Raw genomic sequence first — 24,161 nt, 5'->3', positions numbered from 1 at the left:
ATTTGGAAAGTTCTAATGTCTAGCATATGCTTGCCCATAGTTACAACGCCATGAGAGAAAACCTTTTACTAAGGACCAAAATATGAAAGTCACCATATCCTTTCCAATTTCAAACAAGTATTATGGTACTTATTGACCATAACTAGGATTTTTTGGAATTAAAGTTTTTCCAGAGTGTGCTGATCATTTCACCAACACAGATAATATATCTGCAAGGGTAGCACTTTCTCAATAGAAACATGTTACTGCTTCATTAAGGAGAACAACAAATGCCCTGAGCTACAGGAGAACTAAAACTCTACATTTCTATTGGCAAATAAAAGCAAGATAATATCAAAACTCAAATGACACTAAAACTCAACACTGGAAACTCAACCAAGGCAGTCACAAGCCAAGGCAAGCAGAGGATTTTGCTGCCAAACCTCCGTTTGGATGATCTAAATTCATGCTCAAGTCCACAAGCTTGGCTAAGATTATTCAAGTCCAACTTTGCCAGAAGGCTTAGCTTTTAACCTATGGTACCCGGACACTCCATTTTGTCCTCCGTACCCATGTCGACAAGCGTATCCTCGTATCGACACACGTCAACACCCGGACAAGCAATTTTATTCTCCGTACATATAAGTTTGTAACTTTGTATTCAACTTATAATTATTTTTTCAGTTTATAACTTCATATTTTTAGTAAATAATATATATTTTAGATATAGCATATATATTTAGATTATATTTTGTTTATTTTGAATTTATTTTATATTTATGTGATTTAATATATATATATAGGTGTGTTCCTGTACCCACATTTTTTGAAATTGTCGTGTCGTACCCTCCTTACCCGTACCCGTACCCGCACCCGTACCCAGGTGACAGTTTTTAACTAAGGTTGGCCCAGAATGCCTGCAGAAATAAATAGTAGAAACCAGCAAGTTAATTTTTGATATCTAAAAAACCATCAACATAAGCTTCGAGACCCTTTTTATTTTTCTTATGTTACTCACAAGAGATTGCACATTTGCCCGATTGCTTATGGATGGCAGAAGAAATTTTATTTATTTATAAAATCCAATTCCATCATGTAAAAAGATATTGGCATTTGCACTGTAGGGTCACAGTATAACGCACTCTTTTCTATTGAGTATAGATACCACAAATGTAGCATACAGTACAGGAATATGTCAGTGTGCAATGCAACCTATTTTTAGAATTTGTTGGAGTATAATGTTTTCCAACAACCTTGTCTAGGCCTCTATGTCACATAGGTACGGGTGTGGGTTTGAGTGCGAGTGTCCGACAGCAATTTTTAAATGCGGGCACTCAGGTACGGTCATATATGAATATATATATATATATATATGAATATATATATATATATATGAATATATATATATATATACACATCTGTGCTAAATGAACACGGTGCTAAATAAAACACGCTATTAGATTTTCGGGATTTTTTCTAAATTCTGACTGTACAGGTGATATATATACTCGTTTTTATAGGAATCAGTTCTTGGAGCATTTTATTCCGATGAATGGATAGGTTTTATAAGGTTTCAAAAATTAACAGCCACCAAACTTTCATGTATTTTAGAGGCTCCAAACACCATTTTTTCCATCCAAAATGCATGATCCAAGTGTCGATTTCTAGTAAATCAATCATGTTGAACACATATATGAGGTTAGAATTGCAAAAAAAAAAACACCAAAAATCTAATAGCATGTTTCATTTAGCACTGATGTACCACCCCATATATATAGGAGCTGATTCTGTATACTCGAGCTTGTGAGATGAGAGATTAACTCTTGCTTTGTGACCGTCCGATGTATTTTTTTGAGATACAAGATGAAGCCCGATTAACTTGGAGACTTATTTCAGCAAGGAGGGCCACACCTTTCCTTTCTCTCTTATTTTTTTCATTTTTCTTTCTGCTCTGTCATCTGTCAGGTCTGTCAGAAATGTCAATGTCAGCATTAAAGTGGTCATTTAACCCCTTTCTCCCTCCTCCCCTTCATCCTCTCCTCACGGCATTGCCCTGTTTTCTCTCATCCCTCACACTCTAACTAGCCTTTGATCCAATCTGTGTGGTGTTATACTGATATTCAGCTGATGCAACCATCTAGCAGCATGAAGGTGAAGCGGCAGTAAGCTAAACTCTCTCATATTAGGGATGGCAATGGCACCATGCTTTTTCCTCTCAGCCTCGATATCTCTGCAGCTATCTTAACAGTACTTCTGATCAATACTAACGAATCACAAGGAGAACTGTGACATGCGGGAAAAATAGATAATCGATAGAACATTAAAGAGGGGATGGGGGAATAGAAACAAAAGGGAAAACAAAAAAGAATGACACACTGAATGGGGAAAAAAAACTAAGGCATTTCCCCAATCTCTGTATTTTTTCATCATCTCAACAACAGAACAAGAAAACCTTAGATTCCATCATTAGAGAGAGATAAGTGTGTGTGTGTGTGTGGGGGGGGGGGCATTAACATATTGCCACTCCACCATCGGGATTCCATGATGATGGACATTAAAGAGTGGGTGGAGGAATAGAAACAAAGGGGGGGGGGGGGGGGGGGGGGGGGGGGGGGGGGGGGAAGGAATGACACAGAAAAAAACAAAACAAACATAAGGCATTATCTCAGTCTCTGTGTTTTTCCATCATCTCAACAACAGAACAAGTAGAGACCTTAGATTCTATCTTTAGAGAGAGAGGGACCATTAACATATCGCCACTCCACCATCGGGCTTCCACGATGGTTGCATTAGCTAAGTAGCCTGCAAGACTGAACCAAGGAAAACCGCATGTAAGAGAATGAGAGGAGAGAAAGCAGAGCAATAGCATAGGGGTAAGCGAAGAGAGGGTTGAGGAGGCAGTGAGGGTCAATGGCCAGAAACGTCTGACTTTCTGACAATATGAAAAGTCGGAGAGAGAGAGACACACACAGTAATCCCGAGAAAAGGATAGCCAATTTAGAGTTGGGGCCCATCAACTACCACAGGAGGTATTGGATTGGATGGTCCAAATACTAGAGTGCAACGCACTCAAGTATACATGATATTTTCATTTTATATTTATATATATATATATATGTATGTGCGCGTGTGTGTGTGTTTGGTACTAATGAAAGTATGAAACTATTGAGCTGAAAAACATAGGCGCACGTTATATTGACTCAATATAACCACATAGATGTGTTCAACATGGTTTGTTTGCTAAGGATCAAATCTTGGATCATGACTTTTTGAGTCACAAAATTTTGGTACATTGTGGTCCATTGATTTTTGAAGTCCTTGAAAAGCTTGCTTACATGTCACAATCACATGACTCAAAAACCATTTTCTACTAAACAAACATTGTATATCACATCCATAGGGTCTGACAAAAAAACATTAAAAAATAAAAAAAGAAGGTGATTTTTACTCAACAGCTTCATGCCTTCATTAGTACAAAATATTTAATATATGTAACATAGTCACCTATATCTTTCAAGATAATTTCACGGCAAAGATTTTTCTCGGAGATATTTTCAAAAGGTGGAAAATCTAATAAGCTTAAAAATTTGAAAAATATAAATAACAGCAAGACAGAATAGATTTTCTATTATATTTCTTACAAAAATATAAAGAAACAAGTTTTTAAAGCTTTTAAAATACAAAAGAAAATTAGAATGAACTTAAAATATATATATAACATTTTTTTAAATTGCAAAAATATTGTGATAATATGGCAATATTTTCATTTTAGCGATATTTTGAAAATATCATGAGATTTTCCTTAAATTATCAGAATTTCTTGCGATATTTTCAAAATATCACAGATATTGATGCCTATGATATACATAGGGGTTTGGATTAAATTAAATCCAAACCCATATAAGACATGGATTTGGATTAGGTTATAATCCAAACCTATATCATTTGGATATGAAAGAGGAAGGAAGGCCGCGGAAACTCTCGCTCTCTCTCTCTCTCTCTGAAAGAAAAGGAAAACGAAGAAGGAAGACGAGGGAGCATGAGGTAGGTAACCCCCCACCTCTCTCTCTCTCTCTCTCTCTCTCTCTCTCTCTCTCTCTCTCTCTCTCTCTCTCTCTCTCTCCTATTTATTCTTCTTCTTCCTCCACCTCCTCGCTTCCTCCTTTTCTTCCTCTTCCTCTCCTCATTCTGTCGCTGGCCGATTAAGGTCAAACATATAAAAAGGGGGGGAAAACCCAAAGTTGTTTTTGAGTTGGGTCAGCCTTGGGTCCAACCCGACCTATCTCACAGCATACCTAGTTACGGGCAGTACCGACACCCTTACCGTGCCGTGTCAACACGGGTAGTGGGAGCCTAGATGGCATACCCATGTGACATAGTTTGGCCCTTTTAGTTGGATTTAGGGTTGGGGTGTTTTCACCCCATTCTCACAACCAAAAAAATGGGATTGGACCTTGCTCCTTTTGAAGGCCTTTTTCTTTGAAGAAAAAATGGGATTGCACTCACTTTCTAAAGGTTTCTAATATCCCTCATATATTTTATCTTTGCAATTTTTCCCATAAATGGCATCAGGCCTTTGAATGCTATGAAGAAGCTTGACTTGCAGTGGTGAAAACACTTCCTTCATTCCTCAATTTGGAAGGTATATCTACAAGATCAGGGAATTATGAACAAAGTAATACCTATTGAAGTTTTAACCAGAAAACTATTTATGGTGATCCATATGACCATTAAAAGAGAGATGGTAGATCAGAACATGTGTGTTTTCTGCCACATGATGCGTAGTTAGAAAGTAAAAAAACTTTTTTTAATAAGTTAAAATATACTAAAAATACCTTTCAGGTAAAAGTGAATTCATAAGTGCATGCCTTTGCAATAAGAAGAAGTGCACTCAAAAGCATGCCTAGGCGAGCCTGCACCATACCTGCTAAAGGCTACCAATTTGGGGTTCACCTAGCAAGCCTAGGTATTTCCATGTGTGTTTTATCCCCTTTCTAATTTAACTATGATCCCATAAAGTGCATGAAACCGGCAGGAATCAGAAGACAATTTAAACTTTTCTTCATCTTTTTTTATTATTTGGAATCTTGGGTTCTGTTCAGCATCACAAATGGTTACTGTAAAGATATGATATCATAGTTGTACATTAAATAAATTTTGTTGGCCTTCCATTTCCATATGTTTTTTCCGCATTGGGTACATTGTCAGCTATGATTTTATCACGTAAAAAATTGTGTTTTTTATTAGTCATAGCATAAGATGCTACTGACATTTCAAAAATCCCAAATGTCATACACTAATATAACTTGTTTTCACATATAATCTTAAAAAAATTAAATTAGAATTTAGTAAATCTTCGTCTTCGTTAGATTTGTTATTCTATAACATATTTTATTGATTTTTGGCATCGTACAGCACCTTTAAGTACGTACATTCAACTTGAGATACTAGACAAACTAGAGTGAGGGGGAGGCAGAAGAAATTACCATTCACCAATATCCAACCCAAGCCCTCTTCTAATATTTTTCATTTGCAAAAAGAAAAAAATGGCATATTGAATTTTTCTGTCATCATAGGTCATTATCTTTATTACTATGTACATGTATCAGAGAAAATTTAATGTAATTTTAATTATGTAAATTAATTTGCTTAACATTATAGCTTTTTTTTGGTTTCCTGTGCTTATTCACTTCTGGGGTAAAAGGTCAAAAGTATACCCCTTCACCCTTTTATAATTTTCTCTTTTTGGATTGTCTTTTCAATGTTTGTTAAATTTGGACTAAAAATTTTTTATGGTATCACATAAAGATACAGTAGAACACCATAGATCTCTTCTCAGATCTGTATAGATATACTATATACAACACTGACACAGTGATGGTTTTGTAGGCACAACACAACCATTCTAAAATATATCTAGAAAAAAAATTATAGCAGAATCAGAAATTTATAGAAATTCCAAAATCAAAACATAGCACAAAGAAATTTTACTTACAGGAATCTTAGCTTTGAAAGCTTGCCCAGGGAGATAGGAATGACTCCAGTAAATTTGTTCAAGTAAAGATCCAAGCTGACCAGGCTTGAAAGATTCCCAAGGTCACTAGGTATTGGACCACTTAAATTGTTACTGTAGAGCTCTCTGAAACATAGATATTTTAAATGAATAGCTTGAACTGTAGAACTATTGGAGACACAGAAAATTCGCAGAAAAAAAAACTAGATAGGACCCATTATAACATTATAGATCAAAGCCTATAATATTTACTTTTCTAAATGGGCATAATAACAATGGATAATGCAGGACAGAACAGACAAAGTAAAAAGCACAAAACCATGATATGATCGCAGATATGATTTGTAACATTGTAAAAAGTGCAACTCCTAGAGGCACCAAGCACTACCATAGAATTTAAAGAACATGAGGTAAAGCATTCTCTGAAAGATTTTAAAATGTACGAATAGCAGCTAAAAATTTCACTGGTGAAAGATGCAAACAGTTCTCACTGAACAACACTGCTTACAAGTATTGAAGATTGGTCAGCTGACCAAGCTGAGGGACCAACTGACCAGATAATGCAGCATTTCCAAGATCACTGCAATAAGCACAATAAGCAAGTTAATCTGGCTCCTCACTAGACAACCAAGGCAAGAAACTCAAAGTGACAAATGATTATATAACATTTCAAATTAGAGACCTGTACAACTATTATGGTTAACACAGCGGCATACAAGGAAAAGTTACCATCCAATTGTTAAATTGTATTAATAATTCCTATATATATCTAGATATATATATATAGACACACACACACACACACACACACATATATATATATATATATATTGTAATACCCACTAGGGGTAAAATAGTCATTTCACATGTAACACGCATATCCATTTGGAATATGACTTTTCCTTTTTCTTCTTTTTCTTTTTTTATTTAGCTTTATTGCATCATACCAGGGGTCCACCATAGAGTCGTTGGAAGCCCCTCCTTGGGTCCCATTTGTGTATAAATAAGGGGCTTTGCCCCATGTATTTGTAGAGCTTCTTGAAGCTTTTCTCTATAAAATTTCTTATATTTTTTAGCTCTCTTTCTCATTTTATGTTTCTTAATTGCCACTTTGTGGCTTATTGTATTCTTGCCCATTGATGGCCTATTGCTTGTGTGCTTGTGCATTTCCGAATCACTTTGTGATATTGTCTTTTCTCTTTAGTATTTTGTGACACCAATGAATGAAGTATGGGTAAGTTTTTTCATAAGTTAGTTCCACAGGAACTGGAGCCATTAAAATTAGCATTGAATTCCACCTCTAAGAAAAGTTATCATAAACCTAAGCCACCAAATGGCTATAAGTGAAATCGCTGAAGGGATAAACTATGCTACAAACTAAAAGAGCAAAATCTGCAATAGAGCAAATGAAAAGTTCACTTACACTCTTATGACACTATTGTCATTGTTGCATGTAACATGGAACCATGTACATGGATTTACAAGTGTTGGGTCCCAGCTCTGCAGCACATTGTTTGGATCCTGTAGATTTGATCGCAGAGTATGTAAAGCATCACCTATTCATAACAGCAGCCATATTGCAAAGTCAATCAGTAATTATACAGATAATGTGACAACCATAAGTGGGGCCAGATGAAATTACCAAATACACAGCAAAAAGATAAGTACTTGTGATACAGGACTGCTCTGGGTATAGCACTGTTTTATATAGTCACAGAGTAAGAAACCTTCAAAAAGAATTTAAATACAGATTAGAGCATTCTATGTTAGAAGAGGCAAGAGCACTTTTGGAGTTTTAGGGGACATGCTTGTGAATTTGTTATTACTAAGTACTTATTTCTTTCATCCCTTATGCACAACACTCTGCTTTACATTCCATGCCCATGCCAGGCATGAAATGAGATAATAAGAGGGTATTGTCTCATAAGGTAGATAATTTCATGCATATAGACACTTGCACATTCATAATAATGTTTATTTAACATTAGAGAAAGAAGCACCTAATGTTGATTCAGTAGGTTTCACAAATCTGATAAGGGAACCAATAATCTGATAAGCACCTAACATTTTATTCCCTGTTTGTAAGGATGTGGGAACTAATCTATAAGGAAAGTCAAATCCAAATTGGCCTGGTCCAAAAACCTCTTATACACTTGGCCATATTGCAAAAGTGGCAGGCTAATGTTTCCCAGCACCATCAGCAATTGAATTAGTTAGAAGGGTGAGCACATGGATGCCATTCTCGGGACGCAGTATTAGATAGGCCACATGCAACTTGGTGACTCAAACAAGTCATGATTTTAAAAATTAATGATGAATATATAATTTATAATACAAAACTTATATGTATTATTATTAAAATTAGCATATAAGTGTGTTTTAATATATATAATAATAATACATATAACTTTAAAAATTTATGTGTTTGTGTATATCAAAATAGCTCTCTCTCTCTCTCTCTCTCTCTCTCTCTCTCTCTCTCTCTCTCTCTCTCTCTCTATATATATATATATATATATATATGAGCAGGTGGTAGCTGTCTACCACATTTTTAGCCTACCACCAGCCTATTGACTTTTGAAGGGGATTTTTCATCTATGTCACATGGGTACGGGTATGGGTGCGGGTACAGGTACAGAGGGTATGACACGGTAATTTCAAAAAAAAATGGGTACAGCAACCATAGTTGGCGAACCCCACGAGTCGACTCGGGAATCGCCCGAGTCGACCCTGATCGGACCCCAACTGGGTCACGATTCAGAGCTGCTGATCCAACCCATTAAATAATTTTTTTTATCATGTATTTTATTATTTTAATGCATAATTCTTATATAAAGTCACTTGCTATGAAGAATCTAATATTGCTCAATAAAAAAAGTTAATAATCATGTATAATTATATGTTTTTGCAACTTATCTATTGACATATTAACTTGAAGTTTAGTTATTTTCATGTCTTATTCATGTGCTTATGCTATAAAATATAGAGTCCCCTGACTCATCCGAGTTACCGAGTCAACCCGCTGACTCGATGACCCAGTAGGGGTCCGATCCGAGCCCGAGTCAAAAGTTTGCCAAATATGACGGCAACACGGGATACATATATATAAGAAGAATGTGATATTTGAATATAAGAAGGGTTAAAATGTAATTAAAAAAGTTATATATATATATACCTTTCTCTCTCACTTGTTAACCCCACCCCACCGCCTCTCTCTCTCTCTCAATTTTTTCCTTCTTCCTCTTCACCTCCCTCCTCTTCTTCCTTCTTATCCCTCTTTCTTTTCCTTCCTATCGAGTGTCAAACTGAAAAAAACTTGGTATCAGGTTTGGGTCTTAGATGGACTCGATCCAAACATACCCAAACTGTACCCGTGTCCGGACGTGTCAACACAGGTACGTTGGGTCATATGGCGTGTCCGTGTGACAGTTTGTTATGTTTTCTGATGCAGTGGGATGGTCGGATGCAATGTGTTTGATGGCTGAATGAAGAGATACGACCCTCACGATCGTGCAGTGGGCAGAAATAAGAGAAACAGTCACCCAGAATGATGGTGATTGTGCTAATCTTTCTTTTATTGCAGTAGTGAACTTCAATGAACAAATAACAGTTGCTGAACGATAAACAAAATTGAACAAAACAATACCAAAATAAATAAGACAATAGGTAAGGAAATGCTGAAACGAAATAACGCTGTTGCCGAGTTGAATATCCTCTCCCTCACGAAACCCTAGGAGAGGGTTTTTAAAGACTTGTTGGATCCGGGTTGTGGGTCCAGCCTTGGACCCGAATCGTGATCCAGGTCGGCTTCAGTCGGTTGTTGGCTCTGTGATGTTCGAACTGGACCACACCTGGAGTAGGTACGCAGGGGTACGTCGCTGCGTCGCGGCTCCGTACCTGCGATGGGATTGGACATGTGGGTCCGATCGTCTGCCCTTTGTGGTGGATCGGGTGGCACGATGGATCCAATTGGGTCCTGCCCTGCATCATTCTCCCCTGGTTGGGAAGAAGTCGGCTCTGACGACTTGTTGTCTCCACAATAAGCATATAGGTCATACGCGTTGAAAATAGGCGAAATATGTTAATCGTCGGGCAGCTCAAGGAGATAGGCATTCAAACCCAATCGCCGAAGGAACTTAAAAGGACCATACTTCTTAGGGCTCAACTTGCCATAGGTGCATACGGGAAAACGCTCGGGACGCAAGTAAACCCAAACTAGCTGACCGACTTGAAACTGGACATCGCAACGACTTTGATCTACGAAAGCTTTGTTGGCCTCGTAGCTTTCAACAAGTTTGGCTCGGACCTGTCTGTGGATATCACGCATATATCCGACGGCATCAAACGCGTCTGGGGCCGGGTCTGGGATATCGGACACAGGGACTAGGTCAACGACATGGGTGGGTGACCGACCATAAACCACTTGGAACAGGTATTTGCCTATAGACCGGTTGATGGAATTGTTATATGCGAACTCGGCTTGAGGCAATACGAAGTCCCAAGTTTTGACATTCTCCCCCACTAGACTCCGTAACAGGTTTCCTAAGGTACGGTTGAGAACTTCGGTTTGGCCATCTGTTTGAGGGTGATACGCACTACTGAACTGAAGCTTGGTCTTCAATAAAGCCCATAACGATTTCCAAAAATGTCTCATAAAGTGTGTGTCACGATTGGAGGTGATCGTGCGAGGTAACCCATGGAAGCAGGTGACGTCCTTGAAGTAATAGGAAGCTATTAATGAGGCGTCAGTGGTTCGCTTACACGGGACAAAAATAACCATTTTGGAGAACCGGTCAACAACGACTAAAATTGAATCAAAACGACGTGGGGTTCTGAGAAGGCCCACGATAAAATCCATGGACACGTGCTCCCACGGTCGCTCAGGGATGGGTAACGGAGTATACAAACCATTATTCAGACGATGACCCTTAGACACTTAACACACATGACAACCTTGAATGAACTTGACAACATCTTTGCGCATTTTGGGCCAAAAGTATCGTTCATCTAACAGAGCGAACGTCTTATCATGTCCAAAATGCACAGCTAACCCTCCCTCATGTAATTCGAAAATCAATTGAAGCTTAAGAGAGAAATCAGGCACACATAACTTATTCCCACGAAAGAGGTAACCATTATGAATACTAAAACGGTGGTCGATGGTGCGATCTGAGGAGATGCACCTTTCCCAGAATTGCTGAAAATCAGAGTCCGTCGGGTATAACTCATTGCACTGCTCGAACCCAATGACCTGCACTGACATAGTCATCAGAAGGTTGTTTTTCCTACTAACAACGTCAGCCACCTTGTTCAGAGTACCCGATTGATGACGAATCATGAAGGTGTACTCTTGCAAGAAGTTGATCCACTTGGCATGACGAGCACTTAGCTTCTTCTAACTATTCAGGTACTTCAAAGCCTCATGATCTGTGTACAAGACAAACTCCTTATAAATGAGATAATGCCTCCAATAGCGAAGGGCTTGTACAACAGCATAAACCTCAACATCATAAGTGGAATACTGGCATCTGACCTGAGTCAGCTTCTCACTAAAGAAAGCAACAGGTCGGCGGTTCTGACTCAAGACGGTGTCAATTCCCACTTTAGAGGCATCACACTCGACCTCAAAGACTGCATTGAAATCAGGAAGAGCTAAAATAGGGGCACTAGTCATTCTTTCTTTGACGATCGTAAAGGCTTTTCCCGCGGCAAGCGTCCAATGGAAACTAGTACCTTTTAGGCATTCTGTGATAGGGGCCATGAGGGTACTGAAATTTCGCACAAAACGACGATAGAAAGTGGCTAACCCGTGGAAACTACGGATTTCTCCGATAGTCTTTGGGGTAGGCCAATCTACGATTGCACGGACTTTCGCAGGATCTGCTTTAACTCCATCGAAAGACACTATAAAACCCAGAAACACGACACTGGACGTCATAAACTCACACTTTTTTGCATTGACATATAGTTTTTCTCTCCTCAAAATTTCTAAGACCTGACGCAGGTGACTCAAATGATCTGACAAAGACGAACTATAAATCAAAATATCATCAAAATAGACAACGACAAACTTCCCTATACACGGACGCAATACTTGGGTCATCATATTCATGAAAGTACTTGGGGCATTAGATAACCCAAATGGCATGACTAACCACTCATACAGCCCATCACGTGTCTTGAATGTCGTTTTCCACTCATCCTGCTCCCGTATACGAATCTGATGATACCCGCTTTTTAAATCTATTTTGGAGAAAATGGAAGCACCAGATAACATATCAAACATATCATCCAAACGAAGGATGGGAAAACGGTATTTAACCGTGATGCGATTGATCGCACGACTATCGACACACATGCGCATGGACCCATCTTTCTTAAGAGTGAGCAGGGCGGGTACTGCGCAAGGGCTAACACTCTCGCAAATAAAGCCCTTTTGCAGTAACTCCTAAACTTGCCTCAATAACTCGGCATGCTCGGATGGGTTCATGCGATATGCGGGGAGGTTGGGGAGACTCGATCCCGGCACAAAATCAATGGTGTGCTGGACTACCCTCGTCAAAGGTAATCCATCAGGCAGGTTATCTGGCATAATGTCGCGAAACTCCTCTATAAGAGGGGCAACGTCCGCGGGAATGAACACAAACGAATTCATCAACGGCTTTGCCACCAGGGCATAACAATAGTCATCTTCTGGACAATGGTTCAAGAAGGGCCGGTACGAAAGGCCCACGAGCCTGGGGACTCGCTCAGGCTTATCCACGGTGGGAAAACTGGTCTCCTTGATAGGGAGAAGGACGATCTTATGACCCTTAAAAAGGAAAGAATATGTGTTCTTGCGCCCATCGTGAATTGTTTTGCGATCAAACTGCCAAAGATGACCCAAAAGAATGTGACACACACTCGTGGGGGCTACATCACACCACACCTCGTCGTGGTAATGCTCCCCCATGGAGAATCGAACTAAACAACGCTGGGTGATGGGAACCTCGTTCCTTTTCTTGAACCACGCCATCTTGTATGGTTGGAACAATTTCTCAGTTTTAAGGTTCAAGGTAGATACAACACTCTCAGACACCATATTCTCACAAGCACCGATGTCGATAATAACATCACACGCGTGACCCTCACAGTTGCACTGAGTTCTAAAAATGTTGTTCCGCAACCATTTCGCGGGGTGCGGTCAAAACATGACGGATGGACAATAAATTTTCGACGTTGTCGTCGAACTCTACGACTTCCCTCTCATCCTCATCCTCGACCAAAGACGCACTCTCACTCTCTGATGTTGATTCCACAATACCTTCAACGAGATGGGTGTTCTTGCTCACAGTGGGACACTTAGACGCGACATGTCCTAACTCCTGACACCTAAAACAACGAATGGTCGACTCACTAGGTTTGGCTTTGGACCGGGTATGGAAGGCTGGTCCTGACTGGTCAGGTTTGCTAAAGTCTGTTTTAGGCTTTGAATCCTCCTTTCTAGGGGAACTTGCTTCCCTGGTTGGGAAACTCGACTTAAGTCGACTGGATGGTTCACTACGGGAGGTCCTATATTGCTGCCTCCTTTTTAGCTTTTCCTCGACATTCATGGCATACCTGTTTGCCTGATCTAATGTCTCAACTGTGATACAACTAAAATCATCAGAAATAGCAGGACGGAGACCAGAAATGTACCTCATGACCTACTGGCGGGCAGTTTCCTCGATCTGCACACGTAGGGAAAGACGATGGAACTCAACAGTGTACTCCGCCACAGTTCGGGTGCCTTAACGCAGGGTCAGGTACTCCTTGTAGGCTCTCTCGACGTGATCTGAAGGCACAAATTTCGACTACATCAATCTTTGCATCTCCTCCCATGACTTTACACGCTCTAGTCCATGTCGCTCTCTCGACCGCTGCAGTTCCACCCACATGTTTGTGCTAGGCCTCTCAGCCGAGTAGACGCTAGAGATACACGATGGTGCTCAGCGACGGTGTGGTAGTCGAAGAAGAACTGCACGACATAAGACCAGTCGAAGAACTGCTCCGCGTCGAACCGCCCCGTAAACTTCGGAAGATCCAGTTTCACCCCATAGGTGGAGGGGTGCTCTAGTGTTCTCTGCTGACGAGCCTCCACCATTCTTGCAGGATACTCGTTCCAAAAAGCATCGTCGTCCCATACTGCTTTATCGCCCTCTGTGTGGTACTGCTCGCCTGGATGCTGGTGCTGACGAACTCCACTGATGGGTGGTCGACGCTCAGGTCGCGCCGCTCCCTGCTGAAGCTGCCGCAGCCTGGTTTGCCCGCGGGTGGAGGCCACCTATGGTTGTCGCGGTTGCACCGGGAGGTAAGGAGGTCCTACTAAAGGTGGGCGGGTTTGTTGGGTCACTGGCTCCAAGTAGGTAGTAACGGGATAATACAAGTTTGGGTTATGACAGTGGTGTTGGATCGGGTGAGGTATCGGTAAGGGGTTAATGGGTCGGTTAGAGTTCGGGTATCGAGTTGGGTTGGTACAAGACTGGGATGATTCGTCAGTCTGGATATGAAACAGGCCTAATCCTAGACTATTCGTCGGACCCAGATTTGGATAGGTTGGATCAGGAATCGAGTTGTGGGGGTAAAAGATTTGGTTTGAACTCAATCCACGATCCATATGATTATGGGTCTGGTTTTGACTCGGCTCAAAATCAAGCTGGAGCTCCGTCCGGGTCCGATACAAGTTTGGGTCGGCATAGGATCCATTTTGGGGTTCTAAAATAATAGGTTGGGTCGGGTTCGTAGTAAACTGCGAACCGAACCCAACTGAGTAGGTTGGGTATGCGGATGTTAGACCCGGACCCACTCCTGAGAACCCAAAGGGTGATCCTCGGTAACCGGGTATGGGCCCTATTAACGTGGGCTCTCGACCGGACCCTGAGAGGTCAGGTCCGGTCCAAAAAGGGTCAGCCCCTTTATCCTGTGAGTGGGCTGCGACGGTACCCCTGCACACAGGCGCTGGGAAGGTCGGCAGACCCACCCCAGCCCGGGCTAAGGCTGGTGCGCCGGCTGCCTGACCCGGCATCACGGTCGGGCCACGCAGGCCGTGCCCGACCTACAGCCCCTGCTGCGTGGGTCGATGCCAGGCAGGCGCACCCAAGCTGCTGTTGGGGACCCCTTCTTCCCCCAATCGAGTGGCAGTTTCGCCACAGACCATCATCGGTACCTCGGGGTGGGGCGACACGAGGCCGACGTCCCTACGCAACTTCCACCCCGCGTTTTCTGGTGGCACGGCAGTCTGAAGAGCTAGCTAGGCTGGATCGTCAGCCACAGCTACAACGAGGACGACAGCGCTGCTGCCCCCTATCATATCCATTTGTTGTGTTGATGCCATATGTGTCGTCGTTGGCGACTCAATCCTCGCAACCCGATTTTCGACCCCATCAAGTCGTCGGGATATGCCTGCCACATCCCGGTTGATACGCAGCATGTTTTCTTGCATCTTCGTCATCATTTCCATCATTCACAGCATTGGATCTGCGTTGTCGGCATCCTCCTGCTCTATTTTCGTCGTCGAATCGCCCCTCACCTCTAAAACCATCTTGCTGACGAGGGGAAAGGCGTTAGCTCTGATACCACTTTGATGCAGTGGGATCGTCGGTTGCAATGTGTTTGCTGGCTTATTTTTGCCCACTGCACGATCGTGAGGGTCGTATCTCTTCATCCAGCCAATAAACACATTGCAGCCGACCATCCCACTGCATCATTTTCCTTAAATCTGACCATACAGATGTGTTCTACATGTCTAATTCTGGTACACAGGTAGGTTTTTATAAGGTTTAAAAATCAACAGTCTAAGATTTTCATAAATATTCAAGGCTTAAAAAATCATGTTTTTTATCAAAAAAACATGATCCAAGTATTGTTTCCTAGCAAATTGACCATGTCGAACACATCTGCAGGGTCAGATTTGTGAAAAACAACCGAAAAATACATGTTCGCTCTCGGTGGGCTGGTGGTAGGCAGCTCTCTCTCTCTCTCTCTCTCTCTCTCTATATATATATATATATATATATATATATATATATATATATATATATATAGAGAGAGAGAGAGAGAGAGAGATAGATAGATAGATAGATATATATTACTATTTATCTTAGTTTCAAGGTCAGCCTATATTATCACTTTATTTTCAAAACATTGCCAGAACAAAAAAAAAATCATGATATTATCATGATATAAAACTTTTTTATATATTTTTAAGTACACCTTTTTATATATTTTTAAGTACGTGTTTTGCTGATAGTCACAGATATAGGTGATATTTTGAAATATAGTGTTAATATAGCTTTAAATTCATAAAACTATATTAAAGGCAAAAACTCATAATGTTTGAAAATACCATCAATTTATATATCATGATCTATGTCACATGGGTGCGAGTGCGGGGGTGCGGCACTTTCAAAACACTCGGGTGCGGGGGTGCGGCAAAAATATAAATATAAATATATATATATATATATATATATATATATATATATATATATATAAAGTCCAAAAGTTGGACATAAATGACTCTGGGTGCGGTCAACGCACCCAAGGTCAGGTTGACCACACCGGGTGCCGCACCCGCATCGCGTCGTGTCAACGCGGGTGTGGCACCCAGTTGGCCGAGTCCCTGTGACATAGATCATGATATTATCGTTTTTTACTTCTTTTCTATATCTTAAATATGTTTTCCTTTTTTCTTTTATATGTTTTGCTTATCTCTTTTGTTATGTCTACTTTATTATCTAAACATGTTATTTTCTTACTTAGTTATGCTATTTTTATTTTTATTTCTAATTTGTAAGCTTCGAGTTTTTCTCCAGATTTATCAATTAAACCTATATTATTGCGAGAATTGCCTTGCCAAGATATAGCCGAGACCGATATCTATGATTATGGTTTTCTTTTTTTTTGCTTTTTTTATATTTTGAAAACTTTTCTAGTTGTTTCTTTATATTTTTGCAGGAAAAATACTATAAAAGCTATTATTTCTTATCTTTTTTATTATTCTTTATATTATTCAAATTTAAAAGCTTTCAATATTTTCCCGAGATTTTCCGGAGAAAACAACTTTGTGAAAAAAAACTCTTGAGAAAAACCTTGCAAAGAAATTCTTTAAAACAATATTGGTGACAATGATCTATATAAATATAAATATATATATATATATATAACAATACAAATATAACATATAATTACTATATTATAACTTATCAAAAGAAAATCAAGAAAATATAAGACTCGGCTAACTCAGCTGGGTCAATGATAAAACATGGCTGCCTAGGTCAAGTCAAAACATTGACTTGGCCAAGTTTATTCCCTAACCAAGTCACTTAATTTTTTCACTCATTAGAGACCGATTGGATCCTACTCGGACAAGTTCCATGTTGGATCGCGGAGTTTGCCAACTACAGGTGAGCAAACTCATCCCTTAACCACTATACTGGATAGAAGCGGAGAAAGTGGATCGGTTTATCTCAGACCCTTGCCAAGTTCAAATACCTTGAGTTTCCATTAATATTAACTTTGACATAGAGATAAACAATTCTTTTTTCCACCAAAGAGTTCCTCTAAAACCTTATTTCTCTAAACATGAGAACATACACTAAATTGAATTCTTTTTCATAACCAATCTTCAGGGAGAATACATTCGCCTCTTTTGGATGAAATTAATAGCTTCATTTGCAATTATAACACAGCTGTATTCTACTCCTGAGGATGAAGGCATGTTATGTTGGTTCTCTAAAGGTCATGAAGTCCAAGACCGATTGCTCCTCTAAGGTTCTGACCACGATTTTGTATAGTGTGCTAATATGGAGATAGACCTACACCTACAAATAACATTTGCCCATCTTCTTTAGGAGCAAAGATGAGGATAAATTTATGCATCTCCTTACTGGTGTGTTTGGTACAAGGAATAAGAAGGAAAGTGGCAAAAAGCAGTTGACCCCCTCCAACTTTTTCTCCACATTTTAAGGTGATATCACAAAGAATAACTGCCCCCCCCCCGCCCCGTAAAAAAATAATCTTTTGTGCATTTGATGGAACGCATGGGGCCCACCCAAAAATTGAAAGTCCTGGCCCCCACCCCCTTTCCCACACAATGAACTTTTTGGTGCCATCAAACGCACCTTAAGTACCTTCCTATGTAAGAAAAGTTCATTCAGCATTCGTATAATGTTGCTCTTGCATACATCCTGGCAAAAACAAAAGAACCCTATCAGAAATCCATCTTGGGTTTTCCTAGTGGCATAGGCGCAACCATGTTTTAATTTCTTCTTCAATGAAGGGCGCTTCTAAAAGCACCTAGGGACTTGATCAAGCTTCTAAAATTTGTAGGTGAAAGACCACCTGGTGGGCTGTGAGGGAGGACTAAAAAAGAATTAAAGTTTATCTAGAGGCTGCCTCAACAATACCTATATGTCACCTGGGTATGGGTGCTGGTTAAGGTAGGGAGGGTACGAGTACAGGTACACGGCTATATATATATATATATATATATATATATATATATATATATATATATATATATATATTCGTAGCTGCGCACCTAAGTACGGAGGGTATGACACGGCAATTCTAAAAAAAGTGAGTACAGGTACACGGCTATATATATATATATATATAGAGAGAGAGAGAGAGAGAAAAATTCGTAGCTGCGCAATCCTTAGGTGCGCAGCTATGAATGGAATCACGCTGGCCGTCCATCGCGTGTGTGATGGATGGCCAGCACACGAAAACGGCGGAAAAACTCACAAAAATGCTGTTTTTGCGAGTTTTTGAATTAGTGGTGCATTAAAAGCGCCGCTAAAGGTCCCAATTACGCTGGGACCTTTACGCTGCTTTAAAGTGTCACTAACGCCCCTACGGGGCACACCTAGTATTTTGAAAAGACTTTTAGCAGCGCTATAGAACCACCGCTAAAGGCCTTTTGCGTGATTTTTTATGCTTTTCAGTATTTTTTTCAAGAAAGAAAAGGTTGTCAGACTAGGAAGCGGAAGAGGGAAATGATTCGGGAAGAGGAAGCAAGAAGCTATGCATTTTAAAATGTATAGGAAGAGAGAAGCGATGAATAAAAAAAAGCAATATAAGAATTGAATGGGAATCGAAATGGAACACAAATAAAAACTAAATAAAAGTGACTATTCTTAAATTTCATGATTTTTAGTATAAAAATTAATTTTTTAACAAAATCTAAAAATGATGACGGCCAATTTAGAGAAAACACATGGAAGTGAGTGATAAGCGTGAGAGGAAACACATAAAAAACATGAAAAGTAGAGTTAGAGAACATATAAGAAAAATACATGAAGAGTGTGAAAAGCATAAGAGAAACGTGGGAGAATCGAGATTCCCATCAAGTTTCGGAAGCGAGTTTCTGGGAAGCGAGTTTCCGGGAAGCGAGCTTCCCACCTATCTAAGAAGCTTCCGATAACTCTGGAAAAAATGTTGAGCGCCCATCACATGGGCGATGGACGCTTAGGAAAATCCTGTTTTGAGTTGTGCACTTATGGATTGTGCAGCTACACATCACTCTATATATGTATATATATATATATATATATATATATATATATATATATATATATCAGTTTGTTTTGAATTTATTTTATTATATATATATATATCAGTTTATTTTGAATTTATTTTATTTTTATGTGATATTTAATATATATATATATATGTTATATCTAAAAGATATATTATATACTGAAAATATAATTATAAATTATAAATTGAATACAAACTTGTATGTATGGAGGGTAAAATGGTGTGTCCAGGTGTCGACGAGTGTCGACACAGGTACGGAGAGCAAAATGGAGTGTCTGGGTAAAATAGCAATACCTTCACCAAATGACAACTCATCCGCAAGTCTTAATGATCAGGTACCATTTAGTCTTTTCCAAGATGATGCCACCAAATGAATGAACAATGTAGTTCAATCATTAGTACTTAATGGCTCAAAGACTCACCGAGATGGTTGGTCGTGACCAATCGATCCTGCTCCAAGTAGATCAAATCAGATTCTCACTTTTCAGTTTGCTTGGTTGGTTGCTCCATGTTCTTTAGCCCATAAAGGAAGTTCACTTCCTGAGATTCAGTTTGGCACAATCTTAAAAGTTGTCAGCCTCCCTTCTTGGGGTTGACTCCACCAGCCAGCAGTCATCTTTAAAACCTGGAATTCTAAGCGACCATAGCTTATAATTTGATACACTTTGGAGGTCCATCCACCCCATCAGGTCCTGGAATCCTTAACTCTTTGGATACCAGGAATCGATCCATTTTCTTTATGCAAGGAGGATTATTGTTATTCAACCAAGAAAATTCTTCCCGGCACATCCACTAGTTTCCAGTTATCTTAGAAAACACTGAAGGTGTGCGCCTCCCGTCAATAAGATAAAAATGTAAAGCAGATATGATTTCTAACAGATAGCAAAATTCTCTTATATGTAAAGATTCTTATATAGTATTTAAAATACCAATCTTTGTTTTACAGCACATTTGAAATACCAATCTTGATTTTGAGATGCTAACAGCAATATGCCAACAAAAATACTATACGGCTGGGTTATGAGCCACAGGCTTTTCACGTTTCAAAGCAACTTTACATGAAGTTCTCCATTTCTAAAGCATGAAAAGTTCCTCTAATGATCAGTTCAAAATGGTTCAGGATGCATAGACTCGAGCACTTATCCCTCCTTGTATACTAAAAGAAGCTTGACAGATGCAATAGGTGCACAAGAATTGGAAATTTGAGACTTTAAGACACTGTCTCAAGATAAGCAGTGCACACGCTTTCCATGACCAACTGATAAACAATACCAACGTTTTCTTGGAAGGTAGTCAGCAGAAAGCTAAAAAAACTGAATGAATATAGGTTGCTGCAGTTTCAGAGGCAGCACATTCAAGCCACAAAATGTTAATTTGTTTAACATCTGGGAAAATAAAAGGGTTCATGAAAAGTCAATGAGGCACTTTGAAGAATGAGCTCACTTATTTAAGCAAACACGACCATAAGAAAAATGCGCTACTTAGTATGTTGGTCAGCTATGATCCACGGTTTTAATTTATGCTAGAAGCCAGAACAGAACAATTTCACAACTCTCTCTCTCTCTCTCTCTCTCTCTCTCTCTCTCTCTCTCTCTCTCTCTCTATATATATATATATATATATATATATATATATATATATATATATATATATATTGTTTTTTTTGAAAGGATAGGAATACTCTAGGTGAGCAAAACCATTTCTTCACAAGTTCATCTCTGGAGACATAATATGCATATTAACAAGATAATAATGTTTTACTTCCATGCTCTCTAGCTCTTTGATTTTTCTTTACATGACAGAAAGCACCATCCACCATCAGAGAATAACAAAGCATCCTATGCATTTCATACTTCGCAAGTTCATCACAATCAGTACTTACAATCCCAATCAGGAGACTGCAAATAAATCTCCCAGGATACAAAATAACCACCTTTTAACTCAGTTATCTGTAGGATTCATCTTATGACATGCCAAACAACACCCAGATTCCAATTTCAGAAAGCCTCGCTTGGGTAATCAATGGCCCTAATCACTGAATCCATGACTAAGATCTAGAATAGCAAAGGCCAAACTAGACAAAATCAGCTGTCTAACCCCAAAGAATACCAAACTGAAATTCTTATACCCAACAACCCACAAATGCAAAACAAATAAATAAAATAAAACTAACTTATGCTACCAGTCCTGATCAAGGTCAACTTGGCATCACTGTGAATTCTGGTGATCAGTTGTCTAATGAGGGAGTTTTTGTACAATGGTTACAATCTTTTCAGGACTCTTCTATGGAGACTCCTATTCCTGTTGAGGAGAATTCTGATAAGACCATTCTAGAGGGCTCTCTAAATGATTTGCAATTGGATAGTGAGATGTTAGACGATGTATAGCATGTAGAGTGCAGGAGGAAACTAATCGTGAGTCGGTTAGGATTCCTCAAGGTGAGCTGGTGGATATGTTTCCTATTTTAAAATCTGTTTCTAAGGAAATTTCAGATATTGAGGGAGGAAAGGATCCTAAATATGGAATATTACCTCAAGGAGGTTATTTCAATGAGAAGAGCAAGGAAACTACTAATATGGGCAGCAAGGATTCTTTACTAAAACGTGGTTTCCTATCTCCAACATCTCAAGCTACTCAAAATAAAGTGGGCCGTCCAAAAAAAACCTTCTCAGGATGACATCTTGGGGATACGTGTTTTGGGTCTTGGATCAATCAATCTTAGATCAAGATCTGTCCCAAAAAATGGATAATATGTTTAGTACTCTATGTGTTGCTGTACAAACTTGTCATTGTTTGTATTGATGTACAGCAATCATTCTTAGTTACTCAATAGGGGTTTTATCTCTTATGAATTACTTGTATTCTTGGATTAGCTTCCTATTTAGGACGATCGATGTAATTCGGATTTTTCATTAATGAACTGGTAGGGGTCTGTCTAACCCCAGCTTGCCTATCGAAAAAAAAAAACAAATAAAGCCTCATTACCAAATGTAGCCAAGAATCAAATCCACCAAAGTCTCATTACCAAATGTGACCAAGAATCAAATCCACCAAAGTCTCATTACCAACTGTGACCAAGAATCAAATCCACAAAATTCTCGCCCAGCTTTTCAACTAAAAATCTCAATAGGCCAACAAAGAAACAAGGGGAAAAGTAACAATACCAATATCAAAAGAAGAATGACAAACGGTAGAGAGCACCCAATAGTCAAAATCCAAGATTGAAACAAAACCAAATTACCGTAATCCAAAGAAGAAGATCACATACCTTCTACGTTTGCGTAAACCCTCACGAATGGACCAGAAATCACAAGCAGCAACAGCAGAACCAGCTCCACGGGCGGCGTCCTCTCCATCACTCCCATCCCTCCAAAAATCCTTCAAACACCTAGAATCTAGCCAGATCCATGCAAACCGAACACAGCCAAATCCAAACCCTGGAAGCCCCTCAACTCCCTAGCTTCAAAACCAAACGGAAACCGCTTCCCTCCACCCTAACCAAAACCCAACCAAAGAGAGAAGGACCCTACTTCTCAAACACTAACAACAACAAGACACCCTAAATCCCCACCCCCACCCCCCAACCTTTCACCCTACATAGAAACACCATTCATCCCCTTTCCCCCTCACAACCCTAAGGAAACCCTAACCCACAAACCAATACCAGCCCAAAAGATTTAAAAGAATGAAGGTTAAAAAAATCACAATTGGTCCCTCCTCCTTCCTTTCAACTACTACCCCCTCAAAAAAAATCGACAATAAAATACAACACCAAAGAAATAAATTAGCCCCCCCCCCCCCACACACACACACACACACAACTCTCTCTCTCTCTCTCTCTCTCTCTCTCTCTCTCTCTCTCTCTCTCGAAGAGAAAGCTCAGAGGGACTATCGCCTTTCCCCTTCTTTCTTCTTCTTCGGAAATATGTAAAAAACAAAAAAGAATTACGCTATTAAAATATTGTTTTCTTTTTCTTTCTCCCGCCCCTTCTATTCGTCGTCTCCTCCACAGAAGCGAGGGAGGAGCTGGTGCTGGATAATGGATACCTACAGTGCTGCCTCTGCTATTGCCCGCGGCTTCCCCAGTCTCTCACCCTCGGTCAGCGACGCTCCTTCCTATGGCCTGCCCGACACCCGCCCAGTCAAAAACCCCCATTGTGGGTCCCACCTGTCCACGCCATCTCGGTCAAAGCTCGCAACCCCGGCCGTTGGATCTTGCCCGCCCACTCATACCATAACTATTCCGCGTCCACTTACTGTATTATTATATCATTACTAACAACCCCATTTACCTCCCTTAAAAAATAATAATAAGCTGCAGGAAAAACTTGGGAGCTGGCTTCCGAAAAAAAAAACTGGAGCGTGAAACCTTGCGTTTCTTTCGTGCTTATGAAGTTTTACGAAAAGCTCTTTTTTTTATTATATAATTATAATCTTTCATTAATATTAAAATGTAAATTTTGTAATAGAAAATGTTTTTTAATTATTTTTATTATAGCCTATTTTGAAGCAAAGAGTTTGGGAATGAATTTAAATAAAAACTAATGTTTTTTCACTTTTCTAAGTTATTTATTATATGCTTCTATTATATCTTATTATTCACTTATTC

At 39.6% G+C, this 24,161-nt stretch overlaps 1 protein-coding gene across 1 annotated transcript in view; it reads right to left on the bottom strand.

Annotated features, from left to right (window-relative positions):
* The window catches only part of LOC149846994 (LRR receptor kinase BAK1), a 28,792-nt gene extending 5,604 nt beyond the window's left edge, over positions 1-23,188 (bottom strand). Inside the window, exons 1-4 of the mRNA XM_089996733.1 lie at positions 22,821-23,188; positions 7,416-7,548; positions 6,501-6,572; positions 5,975-6,118 (exon numbers count right to left, since the gene is read on the bottom strand). Coding sequence (XP_089852859.1) covers positions 5,975-6,118; positions 6,501-6,572; positions 7,416-7,548; positions 22,821-22,917 — 446 coding nt within the window. The 5' untranslated portion in view covers positions 22,918-23,188. The remainder of the gene's footprint in view (positions 1-5,974; positions 6,119-6,500; positions 6,573-7,415; positions 7,549-22,820) is intronic.
* Between the last annotated feature and the right edge of the window lie 973 nt (positions 23,189-24,161).

Source organism: Nuphar pumila, chromosome 2 (genome assembly GCF_984573655.1).
Source record: "Nuphar pumila chromosome 2, dmNupPumi1.hap1.1, whole genome shotgun sequence".
NCBI lineage: Eukaryota > Viridiplantae > Streptophyta > Magnoliopsida > Nymphaeales > Nymphaeaceae > Nuphar > Nuphar pumila.
This window is presented reverse-complemented; position numbering and strand designations above follow the sequence as displayed.